We start from the raw sequence: 23,827 nt of genomic DNA, 5'->3' as shown, positions 1-23,827 counted from the left end.
TATATGCTTAGCAAGAAAGAGAGAAAGCAGCATTTGGTGGGTCTCAAATGCTGTGAGGTTTTGTGCCTCCTGTGGAATAGACCTTGAACGACGCAACAGGCTTTCATAAAAACAAATGAAGAGCCTTGATCTAGAGTGATCACTGCCAGATACATAACAGTAAGCTGCAAATATGCAGCATGGCTTAGAAAAGCAATTCCAGTGGAAGTTATTATACCAACTGCATCTAGGCTGAAATGATTTCAGTGGCATTTCAGATCAATTTGTAATACCCAGACAGGTAGAATCTTGCCATTGAATAGATACCAAAAATAATGGCATTAAGACATTCAAGTCAAAAAGGTGTGACTTCAAAAGTTGTATACATTTTCTGAAGCCAAAGGAAGAACACTGTATTGCTAGGAAAAAGTATGCAGCCACATAATTCAAAATCTGCTGTCAACTTTCAGCTAGTGCGGGTGGACTTCTCAGCTTGTGGGTTAGGTTTGTGCTCAAGTGGATTTGATCTGGAAGCTGTCTGGCTCCCTTCCACTACACCTCACTTCGCACTCAATGGTGTCTGTTGGCCTCTCTGTTCTCCATTACACCCACCCCATAGGTTCCCACGTAGCTGGCACAACACATTTCTGGACTACTAAACCCCTTTTGTGCCACCACTTATCAGAGCTGGCTGCACTGCTTGCATGTAGCACTGAAATCCTACCCAAAAACTAGCTTTGAGATGTTCTGGTTTGAAGATTCAAGCCTTTTGATAATCATGCAGAACTGTATGGGATTTTCCATTTAGACAGCCTGTGCCACTTTACAGTGAGATTACGTATAGCAACGTGTGTAGGTATTTAACAGAAACTGCTGTGTCCTATCTAGTAAAACATAGTTTCTGCTGGAGCTCTGCTTCCTCTTGAATCCTTAAAAATAACTTGACAGGTTAGCCCATTTCACAAAAAGTCAGCAACTCTGACACAGCACCATGCCTTTGTAAACAAGTGCCCTCAAAAAGAATATTGCTAAATTTAATTTTCTCAAAAAGAGCTAACACGGGGTTCTCACAGATCAAACACATACATGTTGTGCAGTCCCGATGAGTAGTAAGACAGAGTAGGGCTAGGAGAGCGGGTCTGTTGTCGTGCAGGTTTGACTGTGCGAGGAGGGATGGAAGGACTGCTAGAGGACGGCTTTGAACTCCGTGGTGGGACGGGGGGAGCATTCAGGAGCCTGCATTCTTCTTTTACCTGTACAAAAGAAGAACTCGTAAGTACGTAAGTACCAAGAAAATCTGGGTGTCAGTACTCGCAGATAGATGAAGCACATCTGGTTCTGCCTTGTTCCGTGAAATGAAACAATTAAAAAGGGAGGAGAAGAGAAAAATGACGGTAGGTATACATATTTGCAACTGTATGTGGCTGTCATGAAGAAGTCCAAATCACCTTGCTTCCACTAGAGATACTGGCAATCTTCTTTAGGGTGCTTTTCAGTAGTTTGATATCCACTCATTTAAAAATTAGCAGCAATGAAACAATGTAAAAGAACCTTCTAGTAACATACAAAATGAGACAGAATGTTCCCTTAACTTCATTAACATTTTTTTATTTACATGTAATAAACCAAATTTAAGTAATGAAAAGATCTCAACAGACTTTGATGTTTCCTGACTTACTTCACCAGTGATACTCAGCCATCCAGCTCTACGATAATTCCCAGCCTTCCTCCCTCAGGTATAGTACATGTATCCCATATTTACCAGATGCTGGTATTCAAACCTAGAGCTTCAGCTTCAGCCCTTCTGTAGCTGCCGAAGCAGTCCAGGATAAGGTTAACTACAACACGTACAAGTTGAAAGGTATGGGCAGAAGAGCCGTCAAATAACGCACCCAGCCAACATACCCACTTTTTGCAGACAAACAGCCAAACTTTGCAGCTTAAAACACATGACTGTAGCACTGCTTATCCGAAATTCAGTTTGGTCTGCCTAGGTAGGAAGAAAATACCAGCATTCATGCCTATAGAAGAAAATGATGGAATTAAGACCTTAATTTCATCAGTAAATGTTTGGGAGAACAACTTTATTTCATAGGGCTAGAGCTGAACAAGGCCACCGAGAATTTGGCTGCCAGGCGAGATTTTTAAGGACTCACCACCTCCCCCTGACAGGAGCAGACCTTAATGTTCTCTTTATTTGAAAGAGTCTTAGATGTACCAGAAAAATTCTTTTTGTGCTTGAAAGTTTAAATTTATTTTAAAATTTAAAAGCGCTACAGAACTAAAAGTTATCTTAGCAGTTCTGCAAGACATAACTGGCAATTAAAGTGATTTTATTTATTTAAAAAAACATAAATGTGGAACTTTCTGCAATCCACTTCAGTGCTTTCAAAACGCAAGAACCCATTTAGTACATTTGGGAAATGGAAAATTGGGGACTGGGACAGTGTAGTATATTTTTTCCCTCATTCAAAACAAGGCACAATTACAGGAAATGCTCAAAAGCACAGAACACTGAAATAAATCTTGCTCTAAGGGTTCTTATTTGCTCTTTCAAGAAAAAAAAAAAAGAAGAATCAATTTTATTCATGTTTGTTATTGAATTCAGGCATAAAACTCTTCAACCATTTTAGTGCTGTGCCCCAAGGACACCTAAGGACTTCGTTTTTTTCTTCCCAAGTTGGACTGGGCAAAGTTAATGCTGCATGCTATTGAATATATACCCATGGCGTTATAGAGAGTACTCAGGAGAGCTCTTGGGGCATGGCAGGTGGTCAAGGGGTTAAAAGGATTCTTTCCTGGGAAGACTGCCATAACAAACTGTGCCAAGCTTCTTTGCTGATCTAGACTGCAGGTCAGAATGAGGCCATAAATAATACTGGTTTGCTGTCCCATTTATTCCCCGTCACAAGACCACGATTACAGCTGCCAGATACAGCCCTCAGGAAAACCAGCAGGTGAATAAAAAGCAGAGATTTCTGCCAATTAAACCAATAAGAGCGAGGGAAAACTTCAGAGGCGAGCTACCCACGCTAGACCCAAGTGAACAGCAGAAAAAAAAAAAAAAAAAAAAAAAAAAAAAGGCAGGAGAGTGGGGGAACAGCCATGGTGCAACACAACGATCGCCCCAGATGGCTGCTGCTGTCAGTAGGAAATACTCTTTCACCCAGAAGCACTAGAAGCCATGTGGCTGCCAGAAAGAGATAAAGTGCACTGGCACTGCATGTCCTAGGAATTTTATTCACCACTGTCTGAGCTCCTCCATGCTCCAAAACGCCTTCCAGTGACCTGGGGACAGCGACTCCTTTCCAGTGGTGTTGATTTTAAGACCTCTGCTCCTTTTCTTTGGTGTCAGTCCAAGTCCCACCAGCACCCCTGGGCCCTGGCGTCTCACTCCTGATCCTGGTCATCGCAGCTGCCTGTTGCAATGACCACTTCCGAGACCGCCTGGATAAAATGCCACATCAGTGGCTTGACCATAAGCATAACACAAAACAGTTCAATGCTCCTTGCCAACAGGATCCTGAACTGCCAGCATGTTTCATTAGGGACGTGCTTTAAATCAATCAGGAAAACAATTTCCAATTTTATGCAAATTAGTGTTTGGAGACTGAAGCATTTCCGAATTTAGAGGCCTTAATTCAGAGGTAATTTCCACCCTCACGCTTCTGCCTTCATGCTACTTCCATTTTCTGAAAAGTATTTACATGTGATCTATCAGAATGCTTCATCCTGCCAGGGAAGAGAAAACCAGAACAGCTTCTGAAATACCCAAATGTCCTTTTCTCTCATGCAAATAGCTCCTGCACACACATTTTAAATTTAGCACATGCAAAAATACAATCACCAGCCAACCTTTATACAGAAACGCTATGGAATTTCATTCTAGAGGCAGTGATGACTAAATCACATGTTCAGCAGCAGCTCCTGCGATCTACATATTCTATAAATACCCTACATGAAAACCACACAAACATCTCCTCGGCCTCAGCCCACTGATGGATTTAGTAGATCACTGATACTCATTCCAAAGCTGTTCCAGGAAGCCACAAAACAGAATCTAAATCATCATCATCTACAGAGAGGCAGATTTTAAAATTTTATTTCTTATGAGGTTATGCCCCTTGCCTACCTCTAAAGGCAAGCTAATATCTTTACCAGAAATTAGTTCTCCTGCACAACTAGAAAGCAATACTGAAATTGCTGACAGCACTCATACATTACCTCAGTAACGTAAGACACACAGGACAAAACCACACACTTTTCAAAGTGACTTTAAGAGGCAACACATGTAGGTATCCCAAATGCCACCCCCTAAAGGTGGGAGTCGCTATGCCATGAGGTTTCCCCAAGTGTGAGGGTCCGCACTGATACTGTCCAGGTGCTCCGCAGCTCTCAGCATCCCATCACCCACATCTCAGGCATGACCTGGTGCCTGGGGGGCTGGTAGACCCCTGCCAGGAGATCTGCTCTCACTCCACTGTGGTGGCAGCCTTCCCACTCCCCACCACCCTGTCACCCCCCACTCCTCGGCACTGGCTCTGGTGTTCCTTTGACCCTGCACTGAAGCAGTTCAGCTTGCAGAAATCAGCAGGAAACTAATCATTTTCCAGATCCAGACCTGGCTGCCTGCCCAGGCACAGGAGTGCCAGAGCCAGCACAAAAGAGGAGACAGGACCATGTGGCTGGGAAAGAAGAAGGAGGAGGACGAGGAGGGTGGGAGCAGCCCCATCAGCACAGGCTGCCAATGAAACTCTGGATATGGTGTAGCTGGGCACTTGTTCAAGGGTCTGGACAAAGTGTCAGTGTGTACTTGACCTTGGAGGCAAAGAAGTGCTCTCGGGTTCCTGCACTTAGACACGTAAATGCTCTTTGCTAAGATGATGTAACATCTTGACTTTCCTGCCTCTACTGAGGCTGCTGTGGCTGCTTTTGGGGGAAGTTTCAGTGGGACGGCTGTAGTTGTGCACTGGTCTTCTCCTTCTCTCTCCTTGCTGCACCTCCCCAGCAGCTGCATAGCCTGGCCAAGAGATCCCTACAGCAATCCACTGGAGGCTACCTCAGCACAAATAAATACAATTTAGCTTTCAACCACATTGTGACCTGACTTATAATGGAAAGGCCTCAATCAATACTGCTGGACTGTAAAATGGGAACAGGAAGGGGATGGGATCACTATAGTTTGCAGCAGTTTAGTCTTACATTAGTCTCAGCTTACTGTGCAGCCCTGCTCTTGAAAATATCATTGGACTTCCAAATGGAACAATATTATTTTTATTTAAATTCAAGCAAAATCCTCACAAAACTAATTTGTTAAATTATATCTGTCAAGATTAATGGGGCATAAGTATGTATCACTTACATTTTGCTAAAGATACCTAGGCACACTTTCCTGGGGGAAGTTTTCTTTCTTCTTTTGTGTTCTTTTTAAAATAATGTTTAGAACTATGTTAAGAGACCATGCAATGGTTGGGTTTTTCACTCAGTCCACATACATTGATAAAACATAATTGTACTTTTGTTTCTGAAGTCTCCATGACATTTTGGGTTTGGAGAAGTGATTTCTCCCATGAGTTTTCATTAGAAACCCCAGGACAGGAAATATGTTCTATTTAAAACTGAAACCTCTACTAGGCTCATTTATCACCTCTGCAGAGTTCCTACTTAAACACATTTTCTTTCAATGAGCAGTACAGAGTGATTAGTTCAGGTCTAGTTTGGCAATTTTCTTCAGGTTAATGACACGATATTCCTTAAAATCTGTCATAGTCTTGTAAGAGAGAAGACAATCTCTCATTAACAAACACATCAAATCCATAAAAATTCTAACTGTCCTCATTATCACAGCCCGTTAATTGAAAATGCACACACTAAGCGGATCTGAAGCAGTTCCAAGTGGAGTCATGCCCCATACACTTTGGCCACAGGAAATATGAAAAAACATGGAGGCCATATAGTCGGACAATGTGGAAAGCAAGAGAATGAAGTGACCTAGCAGTTCTTAGACCTTGCTTGTGAGAGAATAAAAACCCAATAAATACCACCTGAAAGTATGAGGATTAAGCTACTAGATCAGTTACATTAAATACACTCTGTTGATTTTTTAGGACATGACTTACACATGGTAGGAAACTAGTAGATGTTGCCCATCTCAAGTCTCACTGCTTTCTTGCCCTCCATGTGCCCTCCTCCCCCAAGTCTTGCCCCCCCAAAAAACCCCAAGCAAACTCTTCATCAGTTAAAAAAGAAGCAAAACAACATGAATGACCCTGACTTACTGCTTCTGATTTGGGAGGCACTGGAGGTGGAGGTAGGGAAACATCTGAAGACTTTGTGTTTGCTCCAACAGTTGCAGGCATAGGAAGAGATGCAGTACCACACTTTGATCGGAAAGACCCTCTGTAGTTGTCACATTTGTTCTTCTCACTTAGTGAGCGAGTGAGAGGCTGGTCACCAGCCTTTCCAGACCCTTGGTCCAACCATAGCTCTTCATAAGGAAGCTCTGGTTTTGTAGGCAGAAACATCGATTCTTCACTAACTTCAGGAAAAAGGTAATCGCTGCTACTGTCACCAGACTCCTGATACTGAAGAGCATCGTGAGAAAATAGGGCCCACTCATTACACAAGTCTCTACAGCCGTGGAGGTTCACTTCACTATTCCCATGCAAGTTGTTTCCATAGACACACACTGAAAGCCGGTGGAAGGACTGTGTAAGCTCATCCCGTGCATAGCTGAGGGAGTTTGGCACATGGCTGTGCCCTGTGCATCGGCTCTTCTTTGGGCTCTTGCAGTCATCATTCCAGTCAGTTTTCACATCTCGCACGGCACGGGAATACTCATCTATGTCAAACTGTTCCTGGCATATATTAAACCAGTGCTGGATGAGAGATTCGTGCCATGGCTCCCCCTTCACCAAACTGTCGGGTAGAATAAATTTTGGAAGTGTCAAGTGCAAGGGAAAATGCATGGGAATAATTTTGTTGCCACGAAGCACACAACAAACCACCACAGTCTTGGTTTGAATGTTGACAAACTTGTACCTGTGCCCTTCACGGATAAAATGCAGGTCATAAGGGTTTCTTGGTGTAGGACTCGGCACAGTCACATTAACAGGCAGTCTGGTCTTTTCTACTATATTGCGAATTGTGTGCTCACCTTCTTGCATCTGCACCTCCAGTGGGCTGCGAGTGCTAAACTTGCCCTTACATTGGAAGGGGAGACTGATGCTTTCATTGGTCCTGTGGTTCATGCAGATAAGGCAGGGCATTTTGCCTCTGCCTAGCTTACTAATTGAATTAAGTTTCCCAATTTTTTTGAAGATGGTGTTGAGTCGCGACTTCTCCTTAGAAGACTTTGCATAAAGGATTTCTGCTTGCCCCATTAAAGTAAGCTCATCCCCAGTACTAAGGGTAATGTTGTAAACCTCAGTATCTTCATTGCATTCACCTGAAGCCACCTGCAAAATAATAATAAAAAAAAAATTTCCCTCATTGAAGACAGTACTTCAAATCATATCAAATCTATTAAGACTGGACTTACAAGACTACATATTGGGAGACACTAAATTAATGTTGTTTGAATAGTTGAGTGGTCAAGTGTAAGGTGTTCAACCTGAAGCTCAGCCAAGTAACCTTTATTATTGTTCTGCACATTCCTGTATCTTACTTGAGTGGAAAGAGCCACCTGAAACTGCCAAAGAAGGTATGAGAAGAAACATAACCAATTTTTAAAGAAAGGACAAACCCACATATCCCAGCAATTCAAATAGCCACTTGTGTCAAGTAGCTATTACAGAGTACGTCTACATTCCCCTCAGTATCTTTTTCCTGTCCTTTTATTTTTGCTGTTTGCTAGAACTTATTTGCCAGTCTCTTGAGGGAAGAAAATCTTCTTCCAACATCTTCAGCTCCCTAAGGAGCAGCAAAGGTGATCTCATCATTATGGATGAAATATTTCCCTTTGATATAATCTCTTCCAGGCCAGGGAGAAAGACAGATGACATCTATTCCCTGAAGGAGAAGTCAAGAATATCAGCCTACCCCATATGCCGAACTCCCCCCCTCTGCCTTTCTCTCCTAGTCATAGACTTCCTTCCTCATTTTTTGATCATAATTGCAATTTAAGAGATTAAACAACATATGCAAAGCCATGTGTGTGCTTCTCCACTATGGAAATTGTACTGGTAAGAAAAAAACTCAATCAAAACAGATGTCCAAGGCTCATTTCTTCCTAAAGTTATTTCCTTAAGACTGGAATGACTCTTTATAGACAAGATCGCTCCGCTTTGTATGTGGGTGGTTTAACATGACAAGCCCCTTTCAGGAACCTAACAGAACCCACCCAATTTTCTGTCACCAGCAGCAGCAGAGGAAAGTGCATAACAAATACTACTGTCTTGTTATAAACCATTTTATTTGAAAATATTGAACATACTGACAAATCTGCAGATGAAAACACCCTAAAATGGTATATCCCTTCCTCACCTCTGCAGCTCCTATAGACCTCATGGAACTGTGTGAAGTTCAAATTCCAGGCTTCAAACTCAAGTATCATCACAGAATAGCCATTGCGTGAAATCAAGGCTGTAATTCCAATCAGTTAATAACTGAGAAGTGCTGTGAATAGCACTTCCTCTTATAAGACGTGATCTGCAATTCACCCATATTTGTAAAGCTGTGATTATCTTCTGGAAGCCTTTCACAGCAAAGGCTCAGGCAGCTCAGATGAGGTGTGCTGCCTTAGCACTTCAGTCTTGGGGCTTCCGGAGAGGAAGTCATTCAAGCCCTGAATTATCTAAACAAACACTTACTGGTCTAATCCAGGAAATTACTAGTTTTTTATGGTACGTAATACTCATTCACAGTTCACACCACTGGCCAGACAACATTTTGAAGCACCATGACATGAAAGGAAAGCACTTGGGTTTTTTTGCAGATAACACTCCCGTGACACTTATTGCTGGTTTCTCCTCAAAACCACCACAAAGCACTTGTCAGCTGCGGCTGACCATGTAGCTCTGCCTTTGGTGGAGCTCATAAAGGCTGAGGACACACGGAGCTCTCTGCATGTACTAGTCAATCTTTCCCTTCTCTTTCTCAGAGGGCATATTCTGTAACAATATCAGTTTCTAGCATTGAGAAGTCCCCACAAATGGCTTCTTTGGACAACATAAACTAAATTGTCAGAAATTTTAACTCGAGATGGTATGGTTACACCTTTTTCCCGCTTCCTGCAGGACACCAGCCAGAGTGAGGGAGGTGTCACAATTTACAGCTGTGGGAGCTCCTCCTCAGCCAACTTGCAGTTCCCTAGTGATTTAAGTATCTCCATAGCAGGACTGTACTCTCATGTTTTAATTTTTTGTGTGTGCTCCCTGCTCACGTCTTATATTTAAACCAGGAATTCTTCACTGGACAATCCCAGTCCAACAACACGCAGCAGTAACCACCATACCTTCAGTTGGTGTCATTACTTGATTAACAAATTGTCTCCTCCAGTTATTAAACAACTAGTCTTGGGAGCACTCTCCAGTAACTCCTTCGCTAAGCACGTTTATCTTCATGGTTTCTCTTTCTGTTTTGCACATTATAACAACAATGCTTTCTGCACTATAACAATGACTCCTGCAGTTTTACTTCCCCCTTGTTCCCCTTTTGTCCTCGCCAGCCAATTTTCTCTTTAATACGTGAGAATAATCAGTGCTCCAAGCTCTGTGGAAGAGGCAGTGCTTGCCACAGTATACTGCAAAACCATCTAGAAATCACTAGTAGATGTTCAAATTGAACAGCTGCTAATGCAGAGGACCCACAGAACCAGAAATGACTCCATGCTGTACTTACTCTATACCTCCCTACTGCCAGATGTTGATCCATTCTAACAGTTCAGTATTGGTGCCAGGATGCTGACCAGAAAGGTTGCTGGCTTACAGACATCTTATCAAACACACTGCAAAATAGAAGCGACTTAAGTTTTAAATTCAAAGACTCCCACAATTCAATAACAATTCAGAAGCCAATTACATCTCCTGCAGAAGACAGGCATCAGGGAAGTGATGAATGATCATTTAGGAAACATATTCTTTTGGGAAAGCTAAAGTATATTGTTTCTTTTCCTTAAAGAAAGGTTAACTCAGAAAAATAGGTTTTGATAACACCTGAGTCAATATCCTGTCTTGGACTAGAATTGCTCTAATTTGTTATAGTTTGAAGCAGAAGTCTTTAATCACCTGGACACATGAACTCCTTATAAAAGTGATTTGTGGCTTCATACTGCTTGTTATACCTGCTAGATTTTATTAGAGTAATGCAAGCATTGCATTTGCTTTTAGGATTCACAGTTAGGATTTTTTTTTTAATAGTAGAGCTCTTTTTGACTGTGAGGTCTCTGATTCATAGTTACTGCATATGTTTATTACTATTAAAGCCAAGGGAACAATTATAGCACTACACACATACATATAAAATATATACTATATATATTAACTTTTTTTTACAGTTTACGAACAAATGGATAAAGATTTTTTAAATATAAAAAAAAAGTCTTCATCACAGCGTTCAGCAGAAAATATAGGCACACATTTTCAAGGAAGTTGACTAAATGCAGTGAGACACTATCCCTTTTTTCTTTTACAAATGCCTGTCTCCCAAGACAGAACTAGCAAGTACAACTCTTCATGTTAGTATACGTGCATTTCCCTCTCAGCTGAGAGTGACTTTGCCCTGATTTCTACATTAAATGCTGTGTTCAGTGCTATTTAAGGATGTCTCAAATAAATCAGTGTGTTAAAAAAATGGCACAAAATGTGATGGGTAATACTGCAGAGCTCTAACATGAACCATTTCTTCATGTGGAATGCCAGGAAGGCCAGCACATGAATCCACTGTGAGGCAGTGGCACTCACTATCCAGGCTCCTTTCAGTGCAGAAGACCTCTAGCAGACACACGGATGTAGGCACAAAGCAGCACGTCTGCTTCTGTAGCATTCAAGCTGTGCACCATATGCTGGAGGAAAGAGGCAGCCACAGCACTGCCCTGTCAATGCAAGACACCCAGGTGCCACAGTTTGTGTGCGCTATGGACGCCAGAGGAAGTAAAGAAGAAAAACTACCTTGGAGACAAGGCTTTCAGCCTCATAAAGCTGGCTCCAAGCCCCAAGATGATGAAGGGAATAAAGCACTAATTCTGAAGGTGAAGTACTATTAATTGCCTGCAAATTCATAATTAAAACCTACACACTAATTTCAAGAAAGTTACTATTGCAGCATTTGAAAATGCCAACGTAGGTTACAACCTTCTATATATGTGTTTTCTGGTAAGTCAGGCAGGATAAGTTTATCAGAGCCAACAAAACTGAAATCGAGTCAGGTCAATTTTGCTTCACTATACTGCCTTAACATTTCTTTTATATATATATATATAAAAATTTATTAAAATATTTATTTCTGCCAAAATGCACACTGTATGGGCCAACACAATTAAACCAGTGCAAAAAGAAGACTATGTTTAAAAAAATAAACAAATTGGGTATCAAAAGTTCACACCAGTCAAACAATGCCTTTGACAGGAAAGAAAAGACTCATTATAGGGCTAATGAAGTAAACCACCTCTCTATCCTGGAAAGGCTCTGCAAACAGATTCACAGCCTCTCCTGGGAGACTGATATCTTCAGGACAAGAACGATATCCTAGAAGGTTTAAAGGGCCCTGCAAATATGCTGTTTTTCAGAGTATGGAAATTCATGGCTTCTCCAATGTCCAGTCTATCAGACAATGCCATTGGTTTTTAAGAGAAGTTTTTGTGAATTGCCCTCAGTAGGATGTGGGATTTCTCTTCCTGGGTTTTGTTTTTAAGTCTTAATGCAAATAGCTTCCCGGGTATTTGTACAGACTAACATTTGTATGTCATCAGAGCACCAGACTGCAGAAACCCACTGCCGTTGGTAACTGCAAAAGCTAGGGCCCTGGCGTAGCTCAACTTCCTTAATATTTTTCTTCCTAGCATACAGAATAAAAAAAATTCTCATCTTGTAGTGTAACACTGTTACCTAAGCAAAATTCTCTGCTTTTCTGCACTGAATATCAATACAAAAAAGGTTATCACATATCTGGTCAGTGAAGAAAAGTCAGAATGCCTCTAATTTTAAATTAGGAATAGACTAAATACCTATCGACTGAGTGAAATTAGCTTATGACCAGAACACTCTAAATTGCTGTGTCTGTAAATGCTGCTGGCCACTGGAAACCTAAGGCAACTGACGGGACATCCAGCCACAGTACTGATACATATGTACACCCACAGAAATTACCAGAAGTAGTTTTAGCAGTTACAAAAGTTTAATTTAATCTAACATTTTTGTATGCTATTCTGTGAAAAGCAAGTCCACCCTCCACTCCCAGCTATGCTTGATGGTATTAAATATGCTTCAAATATCCAGCAGATCCCTAACTCCCTGCCTCAGTGCAATGCCCATCTGCAAACCCATGGGAAGGGAAGGAAGGGAGACCCATCTCCCCTGCCTCTCCCAGGATAAAGCATCTTATTTTTCCTTTTAACAACTAATACACAAAGTAAAAATAAAGTAACCTCCTTGGAGAAGATCCCATGGCCCTTCAAACCAAGAAGACAGTGGTCTGAAGAGAGCACTGCTAGTTGTAAACTCCTGCCAGAGCAGCAAAAGATTTATACGGAGGAATAAGGTTTGCACCAAGTTGAACCATAACCGTGGCATATCTCCACATGCAGGCACACCTCCGCAAACAGACAAAACCATGCAGTGACTGTCTGATGGCACTTTGTAACTCTACAGGCTCTTTCTTAAAACATTATCCATTAAAGACTTGAGTGTTTGGAACAAGAAAGGATTCACACACTTTAGAGTTCCTCCTCATCTTAAATGCTTCATCAGATATTTTTGGCATTTTTTTTTCTTTTTATAATCGGATTAGCTACCTTCTGATACTTCTTTCTGAATTTAAACAGGCACACTGCATTGGACAGAAATCAACCATACTTAGTATACCTCCCTTTGCTCTGATCAGTTTGACAAGATCTCCCCTATATTAAAGTTTTAGCGTACATAATTCTCTTGCATATAAAGGGTTATAAAACACTTTAATAAATCCTGTTAAGTTCATTTAATTTTTGGAAGATGATAACCTTGGAATAGGCTTCTATGAAACTGGAAAAACTGCCAAGAGAAATGCTGCCAAGATAACTGTGTAACTACGTTAAACCTGGATTATTATTACTGTTATTTACACTAAAAAGTATCACTATAATACCTTTTAAAAATGGATTTGATATCCAACAGTGAGCTATGCTTATTTCTCAGCTTACTAAGTATGACCGAGGTTTTTTTTTTATTGCACTCAAGATACAACATTTTGCATTTAAACAAGCTTGCAGACAAGTACATTTCTCCCTAAAAATCAAAGTTGCACATTTTACTGTGCCACTCTCTTGTCATTGATCAAGTGAGAAATAATGACACAGCACCGGATAAGGCTAGCAGTGTCAAGGAAAGACTGATTTTCCTGGACGGAAATGAAATTTTCCTGTTGCCTCGATGTGCTCAACTAGGTCCCAAACATACACAAGTGTTCCAGCTTGCTTATGTAGCCTTCATTCATGAAAGGCTTCGTTTTATGGGTTCAGGCTAACGCAGAGCATAAATGAAAACAACCTACTGCCTTGAAAGGTATGAGTCTGTGTTGCTAAATGAATTAACTGATCAGCTCTCACATTGACAGCAGCCTTCAGCAATGTTTTTTCACATCTCTAATAACTGTAGACTGGCTGGTGTCCCCCAACTCTTACAGTGCAAGCAAGAGACAAAGCCATTAAAAGGTTGTTTCACAAAATCCCACCTTGCTACACGTGTGACCAGGAAACTATTTACTGGTTTTACAGCAGCAGTATCAACCAGGTTCCCCTGCAGGGTACATGACGTGGATCTGTGCCATTGCATCCCAGCTCTAGGATGCTCTTCTTCCAGTCTTAGGTAGTGCATGAACTGAAGCAAATCAGTAGAGCCCCAAGACCACTCTGCTCTGTTGGCAGAGCTGACCTGACTTGTGTAGTGTCACACATATAGGTAGAACAAGGAAGAACAAATTCTATCCTTGTTGTTTTCACACCACTACACTCCAGTGTGTTTGGTGATAGCAAGCCCTCTTAAAGACTGATGGGATTGCTGACCCTTTGATGAGCCCAAGAGGCGTGTACAAGCAAACACACGCAGAGGCACATAGAGGACAAGTATGTCTTTTTTTCTTTCTCTTTTTTTCTTTTTTTGTTTTGTTTTGTTTTGTTTTATTCACAATGCTCTTTAGCTGCAGTAATTTTGAGACAAGCAACCCCATCATTTCACCCTGCGTGCTCTCTGAGAATAAAGCTTTCTGGACAGAGATTCGAGCAGCTGCTGCTTAACAGAGAATAAAATTCAGGCTGCTGGAGGGGGAGGAGAAAGGGGGCAACAAACTACTTTTGTTTAAAATCTGGCAGGAGCATCCTAATTAGATGAATTATTGGATGGATCATCAGGACTGCTCCCCAAAGTGCCAGAGGACAGGAGAGCCCTTAGAGGACATGTTGATTTAAAACTGCAAAACCAATCCCAAGGAGTACCATCACTGAATGCGGAACACAAAGAACCATGTTTGTCCCCAAAATCACACTTCCTACTCAGCATCATTGCTCACTTGCCACATATATAAAGGTTGTAATGGTTAATTATTTAGACAGGGATAAATATTTATTCAGGGACTACCTTAACGTTGAACGTTATGTCCTCCATGACGTAAACTCGTTCAGGAAATGCTTTAGCCACCTCCTCCACACTGTTAAAATACTGCACTGGCTCCTTAATATCTCGGTCTTGTTCCAGCAGCTTAAACTGCCCTGAAAACAGATGATAAACAGAAGAGTTGTAAGATATTTATATTGGACAACTGTCACTGTGGCAACTGCTGGCTCAATGTCTCCACCATTTTGCTCAGTCAATTTTTCCAGTTGTAGCAGCCAAACAAGAAGATGAAAGATTGCACAGAGTCTCCTGAACCTGCCATGAAAGACACCCAGTTTCACCAGGTCAGAATGAAAAGAATGTGTGGGAGTTGAAGTTAAATCAAAAAAGATTCATTTATGACATGCTCTCTAGAAAGAGCGAACAACTATGGTGGCATTTGTGCTTGTGCACTTAATTTGGTGTAATAGTATCTCTACAGATAGCATTTTTTGGCCCTTAATATTACAAGATTTACAGAAAGAAAATACATCCATTACTATAAAACCCCAAAACAATAAACATAAGGGTTTTGGTTTTAGCATAATCAAACAGCTATTAGAAAACGCTAGGCTAAAACCCTTTTCTCCCTAGGCTTCCCCTAAGAGTGGAGTAGCACTTAACTTTCCTTAACCATAAACTAAGACCTTTGAGAACTTCAGCTAACATAAGGAATTAAACCATACACATTTAAAATCTTTTGAAGGTGGCTGTCTTCAGAAGAGCATTACAAAGAAGTGTTTCTTGCTGACTTTACCTCCTGCCAGCAGAAAAATTTGGCCATTGTCTAAGTTTTGTAAAAGGCAAGAACTAACATGGAGGCAGCTCTCCCAGGCTGCTATGTGTGCTATGTGCCACCTTTAAAAGCTTTCTTTTATAATACAGTGGTAATGGAAGCTTAGACAGACACATTTGCTACTTGTATGACAAACTTAAAATCAGTGCAGCAACCTTTCCAAACTTAGAAATATTAACTACTACTAAGTTAAAGGCTGGTCTCAGCAAAAAAATAGCACAGCCAAGACTTGATGTAAGAAACAGCTCCAGAAAATGAGAAAAAGGCTGAGTAAAATCAATGGTTAGTGCATGTCCTGTAAATCATATTTTAAAATTAGCAATGTGCACAGGCACTGGATTATTGTTTCCAAACAGTACTCAACTTCATTAAAATACATCCAACACATCAGGATGTCAGCCACCTACAGAAATATTTTCCACTCCTTCAGCATTTTTGTGCATAACACCATGCTGCCCCTATACATCCCATCAGACTTCAGACTTTTGTGACGTTTGGAGAATTCACCCAGACTAAACTATTTCAGGGTACCTAGCAGCAGAGGAGGAAACAGATGCAAGTTTAGCAAGTCCTGATGTTCCATGGAAAGACCTGTTCCACCACCGTGGCTGGTGTGCATACATACACGTACACACCCGTGTACAACAACAGAAGTGCGAGACCAAGAATTCTGCTCAGCTCCTTCACCCAACACCAGCATTCTGCTGACAGAGGCACACTCCTCACATCAGTATGTTTGACTGCTGTGGCTGTAAGCCTAAATATCAACTTAGAAGAGAGAAGACTTCCACTTATTCCCTTCCATATGTTTTGTCTTTCTAAAGTGAGCATAATAACTTTGAAGTATTATCAGCAGGGTAACTAAAGATCCTGGTACTTCCTACCATGAGACTGTATTTTGCAACTGTTTAATACCTTTTACCACACTTCAAAAATCAGTTGCTTTGGAGTTTTCCTAACTTTGTGTCTTCAGGACACACTATTACTTCAAGTTCAACCAAGACAATTCACGTACTTCAAAGACCAACAGTAGGGTAGAAGCAGTAGGACCTCTGGTCTGAGCTGCTGAAGCCACTCCTGTAGAATATTAGAGCGATGTAGTTGACTACAGGATTGACTTTGCCACATCAGACCAAAGGTCTGCCTTGTGCAGGATTCTGCCTTACACAGGAACAAATGACAGCTGTGTGAGAAGGACTTTAAGCAACATTAGCAATACCATCCAGAGTCTCCTCCACACCTCCAGGAGGAACACATGGCTCAAGGATGCCCAGAGCAGGGAAGAGATATCTTTGGGCTTAGCAGTTTCAGAGGTTTTCTTACCTGTAAGTTTATTTAATTGCTTACTGAAGGTATCTAAAACCTCCATAGTAGAGATACCCACTATTCTAAAAAATTCTGGCAACCTTTTCTTTGAAAAACTTTACAGTACCTCCAGGATTAAGAGTAGAAAATTTAGGAGTGACAAAATTATGCCTAGTAGACTCTATGGGTACCAACAGGAAACCTGACAGTGGACAAGCATTTGGAAAAACACTTCACATACTGAATAGGAACATGCCAGCACCACAAAGCTGAATTCCTCAGCCTATCTGCTCTGAGTCTGTTTCAATGCAAAGCAATAGAGGGGCCAGGTAGGTGGCACCTCTGGGCTCAGCAAATCTGGCAATAAGGAGGAAGATCCTCAGCTGACCGAAGCTGGAAAGTATGTTGTGACAAATGTCCAAGGTGCAGACAAGGGGAGATGAAGAGAGAAGAAGCGTGCTTTTTAATCCCCAGCCCACCATACCGACTGTGGAAGCCGTGGTTTCAGGATTTCCCTGTCAGCCTTAGCCTAAACAAGAGGAAGATGCACTTCCCAGCTCCATAGGTCCCTCCCTCTGCAGACACCCTGCATTCCTGCAAAGGAAATTCAGGAGTGGGGCGGGTGTGGGGGTGTGTGGAAGCTGAGTGAGGTCAGACCTCCTCCTACATAGAGTCAGGATATGCCAGGACATCACGCAACAGCAGGGCCTATGATTTACACCAGGGAGCACTCAACAGCATGGAATAACTACTACTCTAGAGCACAGAGCCAATGACTGTATTTCACAGATAGTCACTAAGGGCGAGATGTTCTTAAGATTTACAAAGTCATCACACATTGTTTGTTCTTCATGGGCTGACCCGAGACTGTTGCTCTGTCCTGTTTGCTTCCGAATTGCTCCTCAGGGAACATTGCTGTCCTTTCTGACTACTGACACAGCCACCTGGTTGCAAGTCTAACCGATCACCCAATTTGTGCAGCAGATCCAGGGGTCTGATTTGCAGGATTCCCAGCTGTGGCTGCTATTTGAGGCAAGCTATGATTACAGTTTATAATGGTATTTCATACTTTCAATTCCCCAAAGGGGAAAAAAAACCCAAAACCACATTAAGTTTGAGTCACCTCAGACAGATCTGAATCAGATCTAAATACTTATGATTTAACACTCCCCCCTTATGTACAGAATGGAGTTGAAAATTATACTGTATGGGATCTACATAGTTCTTTTGAAACTATGAGATATTGCAGTGATAAAATTTTGATAGTTCAGAAAGAAATTGTTAATTCTTCCTTCAGAGTGGTAATTTAGCTAGGCACAGTAACAAGGCATGAATTCACAAGGAAAGAAAACAACATACTGGATAATAATACATTATATAAATGATACTCATCTAGCACTTTGAATGAGACAGTGGTCTTTAATTCTAGGTTCTCAACTTACTGTGCTTGGCAGCATAATAACATTATCTTACTGTGACTGTTATGTATTTAACAATAGATAGTTTAGTGGCAAGAAAAGACCAGTTATCCATTACAATCCAAACTTCCACAAAGAAGTCCTGAATTCCATAGCACAGAACAAATGCTTTAGACTGGGAGCAACTGGAAGCAGGGTCTCCTATCTATTGTAGCCTTAGACATGTTTCTGGAAAAAAAAAATAAAAATCAGCTGGAGCTTTGCTTTGGTACAAAGAGATGCTCAGAACCGTCTATGTTGCTATCTGTGCCATCCTCCCTTTCCTTCAGCTGAGCCACGCAAACACAAAGCCGTCTGTGCTTCCACTGCTAATAAGCAGCAGTTCACGAGGAGGTTGACTACAGAAGAGTACACACAGATCCCAAAGCATATAATAGAAGGGCAGCATTAATCTCCCCCTGTTACGAAATCAAGAAGTATGCTGTGCATGGAAGCTGTCAGCGCTGGATGTTAAAATGGCTCCTATTTGGGAAAGATAGTTTATAGCTCGAGATTTTCTACAGATTTTTTAAATTTATTTCCTCATTGAAAAAGGCAGACTTTTTTTTATTGGAAGGAGAGAAGGAAAGGCTGAAAAGAGGCCTGTGATACACATTTGAGCCAGATGTCAAGTAACTAACTAATGTGGAGGAAGCAGACAATTTCTTATTATGTTTCTCCTTGGTCTCTACTCAAGCTGCCATAAAAAAGACAGCATGGCTGAAATAAAAGATAAATGGACATAAGCCTGGCTTGACTGCAAGTTAAAGTGGAATTTTATTACAGTTTGCAAGAGGCAAGATTTCATTGGGAGACTTTACAAAACCGACAGCAAGGTTAAATAAATCACAACGCAGTTTAAGTGTGTGTTAATTAGGATTCAACAAAAAATTTGAAGCAAATATAAAGCTCAAAATATAGTTTAATAGATGTATCCCCAGCTCTCTCTTACTAGCACAAAAAGAATAATGGAATCTTTCCCTAGTAAATCAGTGCAGGTTCAGAAATATCAAAGATTTGTAACACCTACACAGACCACTGAGCAGGTGTGGTTACTCCTTTGCAGCCAAATGCAAAAGAGTAATGAACAACTACTGCAAGCTTTATATCTCTTTATCTTTCCGTCTGGCCTCTGGCAGGCACAGTATTGGAACAGTTTCATTCCAGGATATATTATCTCTGCAGATTATAAATTCTTATTTCCCTGTGAAGGTACTTACAGTAAAGATAGTAAATCCACTACTGTTGGAAATGAGTCTGGAAATATAAAAAGGCAGGGAAAGACCTGAACCAGGGCTTACCCTCCAGTTTATGCAGGCATTTATTAAAACCCAGTAGGAGCAGAAAGATTAGTCCATTTTCCTTCTTGCCAGAAGCTGGCCCTGCAACATCTGCAAGCATCTTAATCAGCTCTTACTGTCCCAGTCTTTGGGTTGCTTCTCCCACTTCTAGAGTTTCAGTTCTTGCAGGCTTACATACATTACTCACTCCAACCCACCTCATTCATGTTATTTGGTAATACAAGATCCCCTGTTTTTTGCAGCAACTTACCCCTCACCTCCAAATAGTCTAGCCATTTCCAACAGTTCAGAATGTTTCCAAAACAGAAGCAGTCATTTTGTACTGTGTCTGTATTGTGCATAGACCAAAGGAGTCTTTATCTATGACAAGGGTTCATAAACTGAATGAAGCCAATTTTTCATGGATATAAAAGGATGAGAGCATGTATATGCTTATATACCAAAAAGCAAATATGATAAAAGAAATTCTGGAAAAAAAAAAAGGAAAAAAAGAAGAAAGAAAAAAGAAAAGTAGCTGTATGTCATTGGTAGGAAAAATGGAAGGTCACTGAAACATCTGCTCAATTGCGTTAGCTGTTAAATGTTTTTCCAAGGAGGCAGGAGTTGTATTGTCTTTCAGCAGCTTTGATTATTTAGTTAAGTCTCACATCTCTCTCTGTGAGACTGTATGCAAAGCCCAGCACTTCTCAAGAAACGCAGACAACACAGCAGGGTAGCAAAAGTACTGCAGAGGTTTATGTTTCATATTATTTGTTGACTACTGACTGCATTTCAGTATTTCAAAGAACAGCAGGGCTGACAGAGAAAGAAAAGGCACTCTACCTGCCAGACTACCACCATTTTGAAAAAAAGACTATCTTTGTCTACATTTTTCAGCATTTCCATATATCAGGCTGATGGGAAATAACTTTCTTTTCCTCCCCAAGAAGATGATCCTTGATATAACTGAGTGGAGTAAAAAAGCGTAAACCTAAAGCATAAATAAGACATAAGAAAGAAGGGCACAGAAAGGTGGCTTGCTAGATATCAGAGAAAATGCAGTTGCATGCTTTTGGAAAGTACACTTCAGCACATATGATTCTTAGTTGAACCTGTAGCAGTCGTCAGCTGACAGCGTACACAACTGCCCTCAACACCTGATGCAGAATTAAATTTGTCTCTGTGGGGGGTGATGGAAGGAAGCCTCAATTTATGTCCCCGCTTGTCACCCCATCAAATAGATCACACTGGTAGAGTTATTTTGTCCTTAGACAAGGCAGCCAGCCAACAGTGAGTATAGTAAACCTAACTGTAAAATAACTTCAGACATAATCCTAACATTTATGACACTCCAGCCTACACTTCCTTTTTTTTTAAGATCATTTTTTTTGTTCAATTTGACATTGGCCAAAATGCCTCTGCACATAACTTGCATGTGGCATTTTGTTGTTGCAAGAAGCATTGCCATGGCAGTAACTGTAGGTGTCTAGGCCTGAAAAAAGGGAAAACAAAAACGAATCCATCATAATCTCTGACACGGCTATTATGTGAATAACTGGAATCAAGATGTAAAGTTAATATTGCAGCTCTTTCAGGGACCTATCACTAATTAAATATGAAAAGGTTTGGCAGACATGGATAAGTAATGATGAGTGGGAAACTACATGTCTTGCTTCACTTTTGCCATCTCCCAGCCTGTTGAAACTACGTTTGTTCAAGCTGTCGAGAGGACAGAAGACTGCCTGCATGCTCAGGTCTTCTGGAGCAGCAGAGCTGTTGGGTCCCTGGTGCAGAGGGGACAATGCAGGGGCAAAAAACTCATTGCAGAGAGAAACTGCAAGTATAAATGGAATTACAGGACACCGTTACCAACACTGACATCACGTAGTAGGCTAGAGCAGACAGGCTCACAGCCCCTACTGCCCATGGAGAGGACGGGAAAGCTCATTACCTGCTCTGTCTTCTTGGGTTTCCTATTGAAGGAGCTACTGACTTCATCTCAGCTTGGGACCTGGCAGCAAATTGATGTGGATGCAATACTATGGTTAAGTTCATTTCCTCAAAGAAAGAGCAAAGACAAGTCAAAGGGACAAGTTCATTCTTACCGGCTACATTGACAGCTTCTGTGAGCTACAAGTGGTGGGGGGCACAGAAGGAAGTTTTTCTGAGTTATTCATAAGAATTTCTTTGTTTATTTTCATATTGAAGCCTGCTGAAAGCATATAGGAAACTATAAAAGGGTGGAGAACACAGCAGGAAAATACACAGCAAGAGTCTTAGGTACATAGCTTCCACAGGATAATAAGTGGGCCACAAATTAGAAAAGCTATGACTGATTCTTCATTATAATTGCCATGAAATAGCTATTACACAGACTTTGAAATACTGCTTCTATTTTTAAGAGCTTCCTGTCAATACTGTTTCTCGAGGGGAGGGAGAGGGGAGAAGAGGAGGACCTCCTGTGTCCCCATCTGTACCCAATCTTCTGAATATGTTGGGAATGTATTAAAAACCAGATGAAACATGAACTAGAGACATATCTAAGTAAACATAATACAATTAGAATTCATCAAGTGTACTGGAGCTAAACTTATGGCACTGCAATGCGGAGGGCAAGGCACACAATGGCATATTCAGTCAGTAGAGATTGTGCAACATTTCATGGGGAAGGAGCCCTTCAGAATGAATAGCTTTACTACTTAGAAGTATTATGATGGTTTTGAAGCCTTACATGCCTTTATTCCTCCCTGTCTTACATCTGAGGTACAAGTACTCATTCAACCAAGAGAGAATGAGTCAGGTATCACAACCTGGTGAGACATGTTGAAGCAAAGCATCAGCATGCTGACGCATTACCTATGCATATGCACAGATACCATCCAAGAGATCAAGGAACGGAATCCAACCATGTTTCCCACACAGCAACGCAATGCTTGCTAATCAAAATCTCTAATCCTACGCTGGCAAAGTGAAGGCGATGGTACAGCCTAGCATTTTCTTTTATCTTATCTTAATTTTATGACTCTTAAGTAGCATAACAAAAAGAAATTTGATTCTATTGGCAGCATAACAAAGAAAAATCAGTTCAAATGGTGACTGATGATAGCTTAAAGCAGATTTAACTGACACATATTACATGAGAGGGAATTTTAGGTTGCAGATGATACACAAAGACAGACAGGGAAAACAAGCTTAACCTCTAACCTTTGTTTCATAAGTTATTATCATTCTAAATACAAGATTACCACAATTAAATGTTCCATTTTACGGGATCACATGTTTGAGTGTCTGGACTGTACGTTCACTAGATTTAACTTACTCACCGAGTTATCATCAATCTAACTTGTAATTAACACCATTTATTCCTTTCCCATGTGCTACCAACAGACAGTAAGAATATTCTATAGGCAGTGTATTAGTTCACACGCTCAAGTGACCATACAGAGGAATCTGATGACTATTGCACTGTCTGACTTTTTTAATTACTATTAACAAAAGCTGTTGCTGGTTTCCTATTAAATAGTATGAGTGTAAAGACATGCACATGAAGATGGCATGCTCTTCTAGTGAATAAACAAAGTTTATCCAGATCGCAGCACAAAAAAAGGTATAAAGAGAAAGAGAGTAAAAAAGTCAAACTAAACCAACCCAGACCTTGCATGAAACAGCATTAAAATCACTATGACTGTGCCTAACAGCAGCTGCCTGATGACAAGAGCTTTTCTCATGTCACTGCTAGCAATGTTCCCTTGGTATCAAAGTGAGACCCAGTTAGATCTCAGTTACAAAAATGGTAAGAGTCACTAAAAGGTTATGGCTCTGACCTACTACAGCAGCACCTAGACCTTTACAAGAATACCTGCTGGAATGGCCCTCCACCAGAGAAGAAGATTTGATAAGTCCAATCTATTCCTCACTTAACAGAAACCTCTGCCAAAACCTGATGTCCTCTATATGAACAGCTAGGAAAGAAAATGACTTAGAACCAGTTCTTACTGCACTTTGAATCACTTGTTTTACTAAGCAAACACATTTCTTTCATTTATACATGAACACTGATTGAAGGCTAAAAATCTGTCCTAGGGAATGCCTTTACACCATAGATTACTTCAACTCATTAACATTGATTTCAGTAGAAATTTTGAACGTGTGAGAACATCAGATTTCCTCTTTAAAGCAGAAGGAGCAAAATCCCATTTTTTTATTAAAACAAAATTTGTGATCATT

General features: G+C 40.9%; 1 protein-coding gene across 2 annotated transcripts in view; it reads right to left on the bottom strand.

Moving 5' to 3' along the window:
- The window catches only part of GAREM1 (GRB2 associated regulator of MAPK1 subtype 1), a 105,388-nt gene that overhangs the window by 14,398 nt on the left and 67,163 nt on the right, over positions 1 to 23,827 (bottom strand). Inside the window, exons 3-5 of one of the 2 annotated variants that reach the window (XM_009561692.2) lie at positions 14,748 to 14,878; positions 6,258 to 7,436; positions 1,066 to 1,232 (exon numbers count right to left, since the gene is read on the bottom strand). In XM_009561692.2, the coding sequence (XP_009559987.2) occupies positions 1,066 to 1,232; positions 6,258 to 7,436; positions 14,748 to 14,878 (1,477 nt within the window). The remainder of the gene's footprint in view (positions 1 to 1,065; positions 1,233 to 6,257; positions 7,437 to 14,747; positions 14,879 to 23,827) is intronic. The other variant, XM_054059096.1, reaches the window with a different exon arrangement.

This window comes from Cuculus canorus, chromosome 2 (assembly GCF_017976375.1).
Source record: "Cuculus canorus isolate bCucCan1 chromosome 2, bCucCan1.pri, whole genome shotgun sequence".
Lineage (NCBI taxonomy): Eukaryota > Metazoa > Chordata > Aves > Cuculiformes > Cuculidae > Cuculus > Cuculus canorus.
This window is presented reverse-complemented; position numbering and strand designations above follow the sequence as displayed.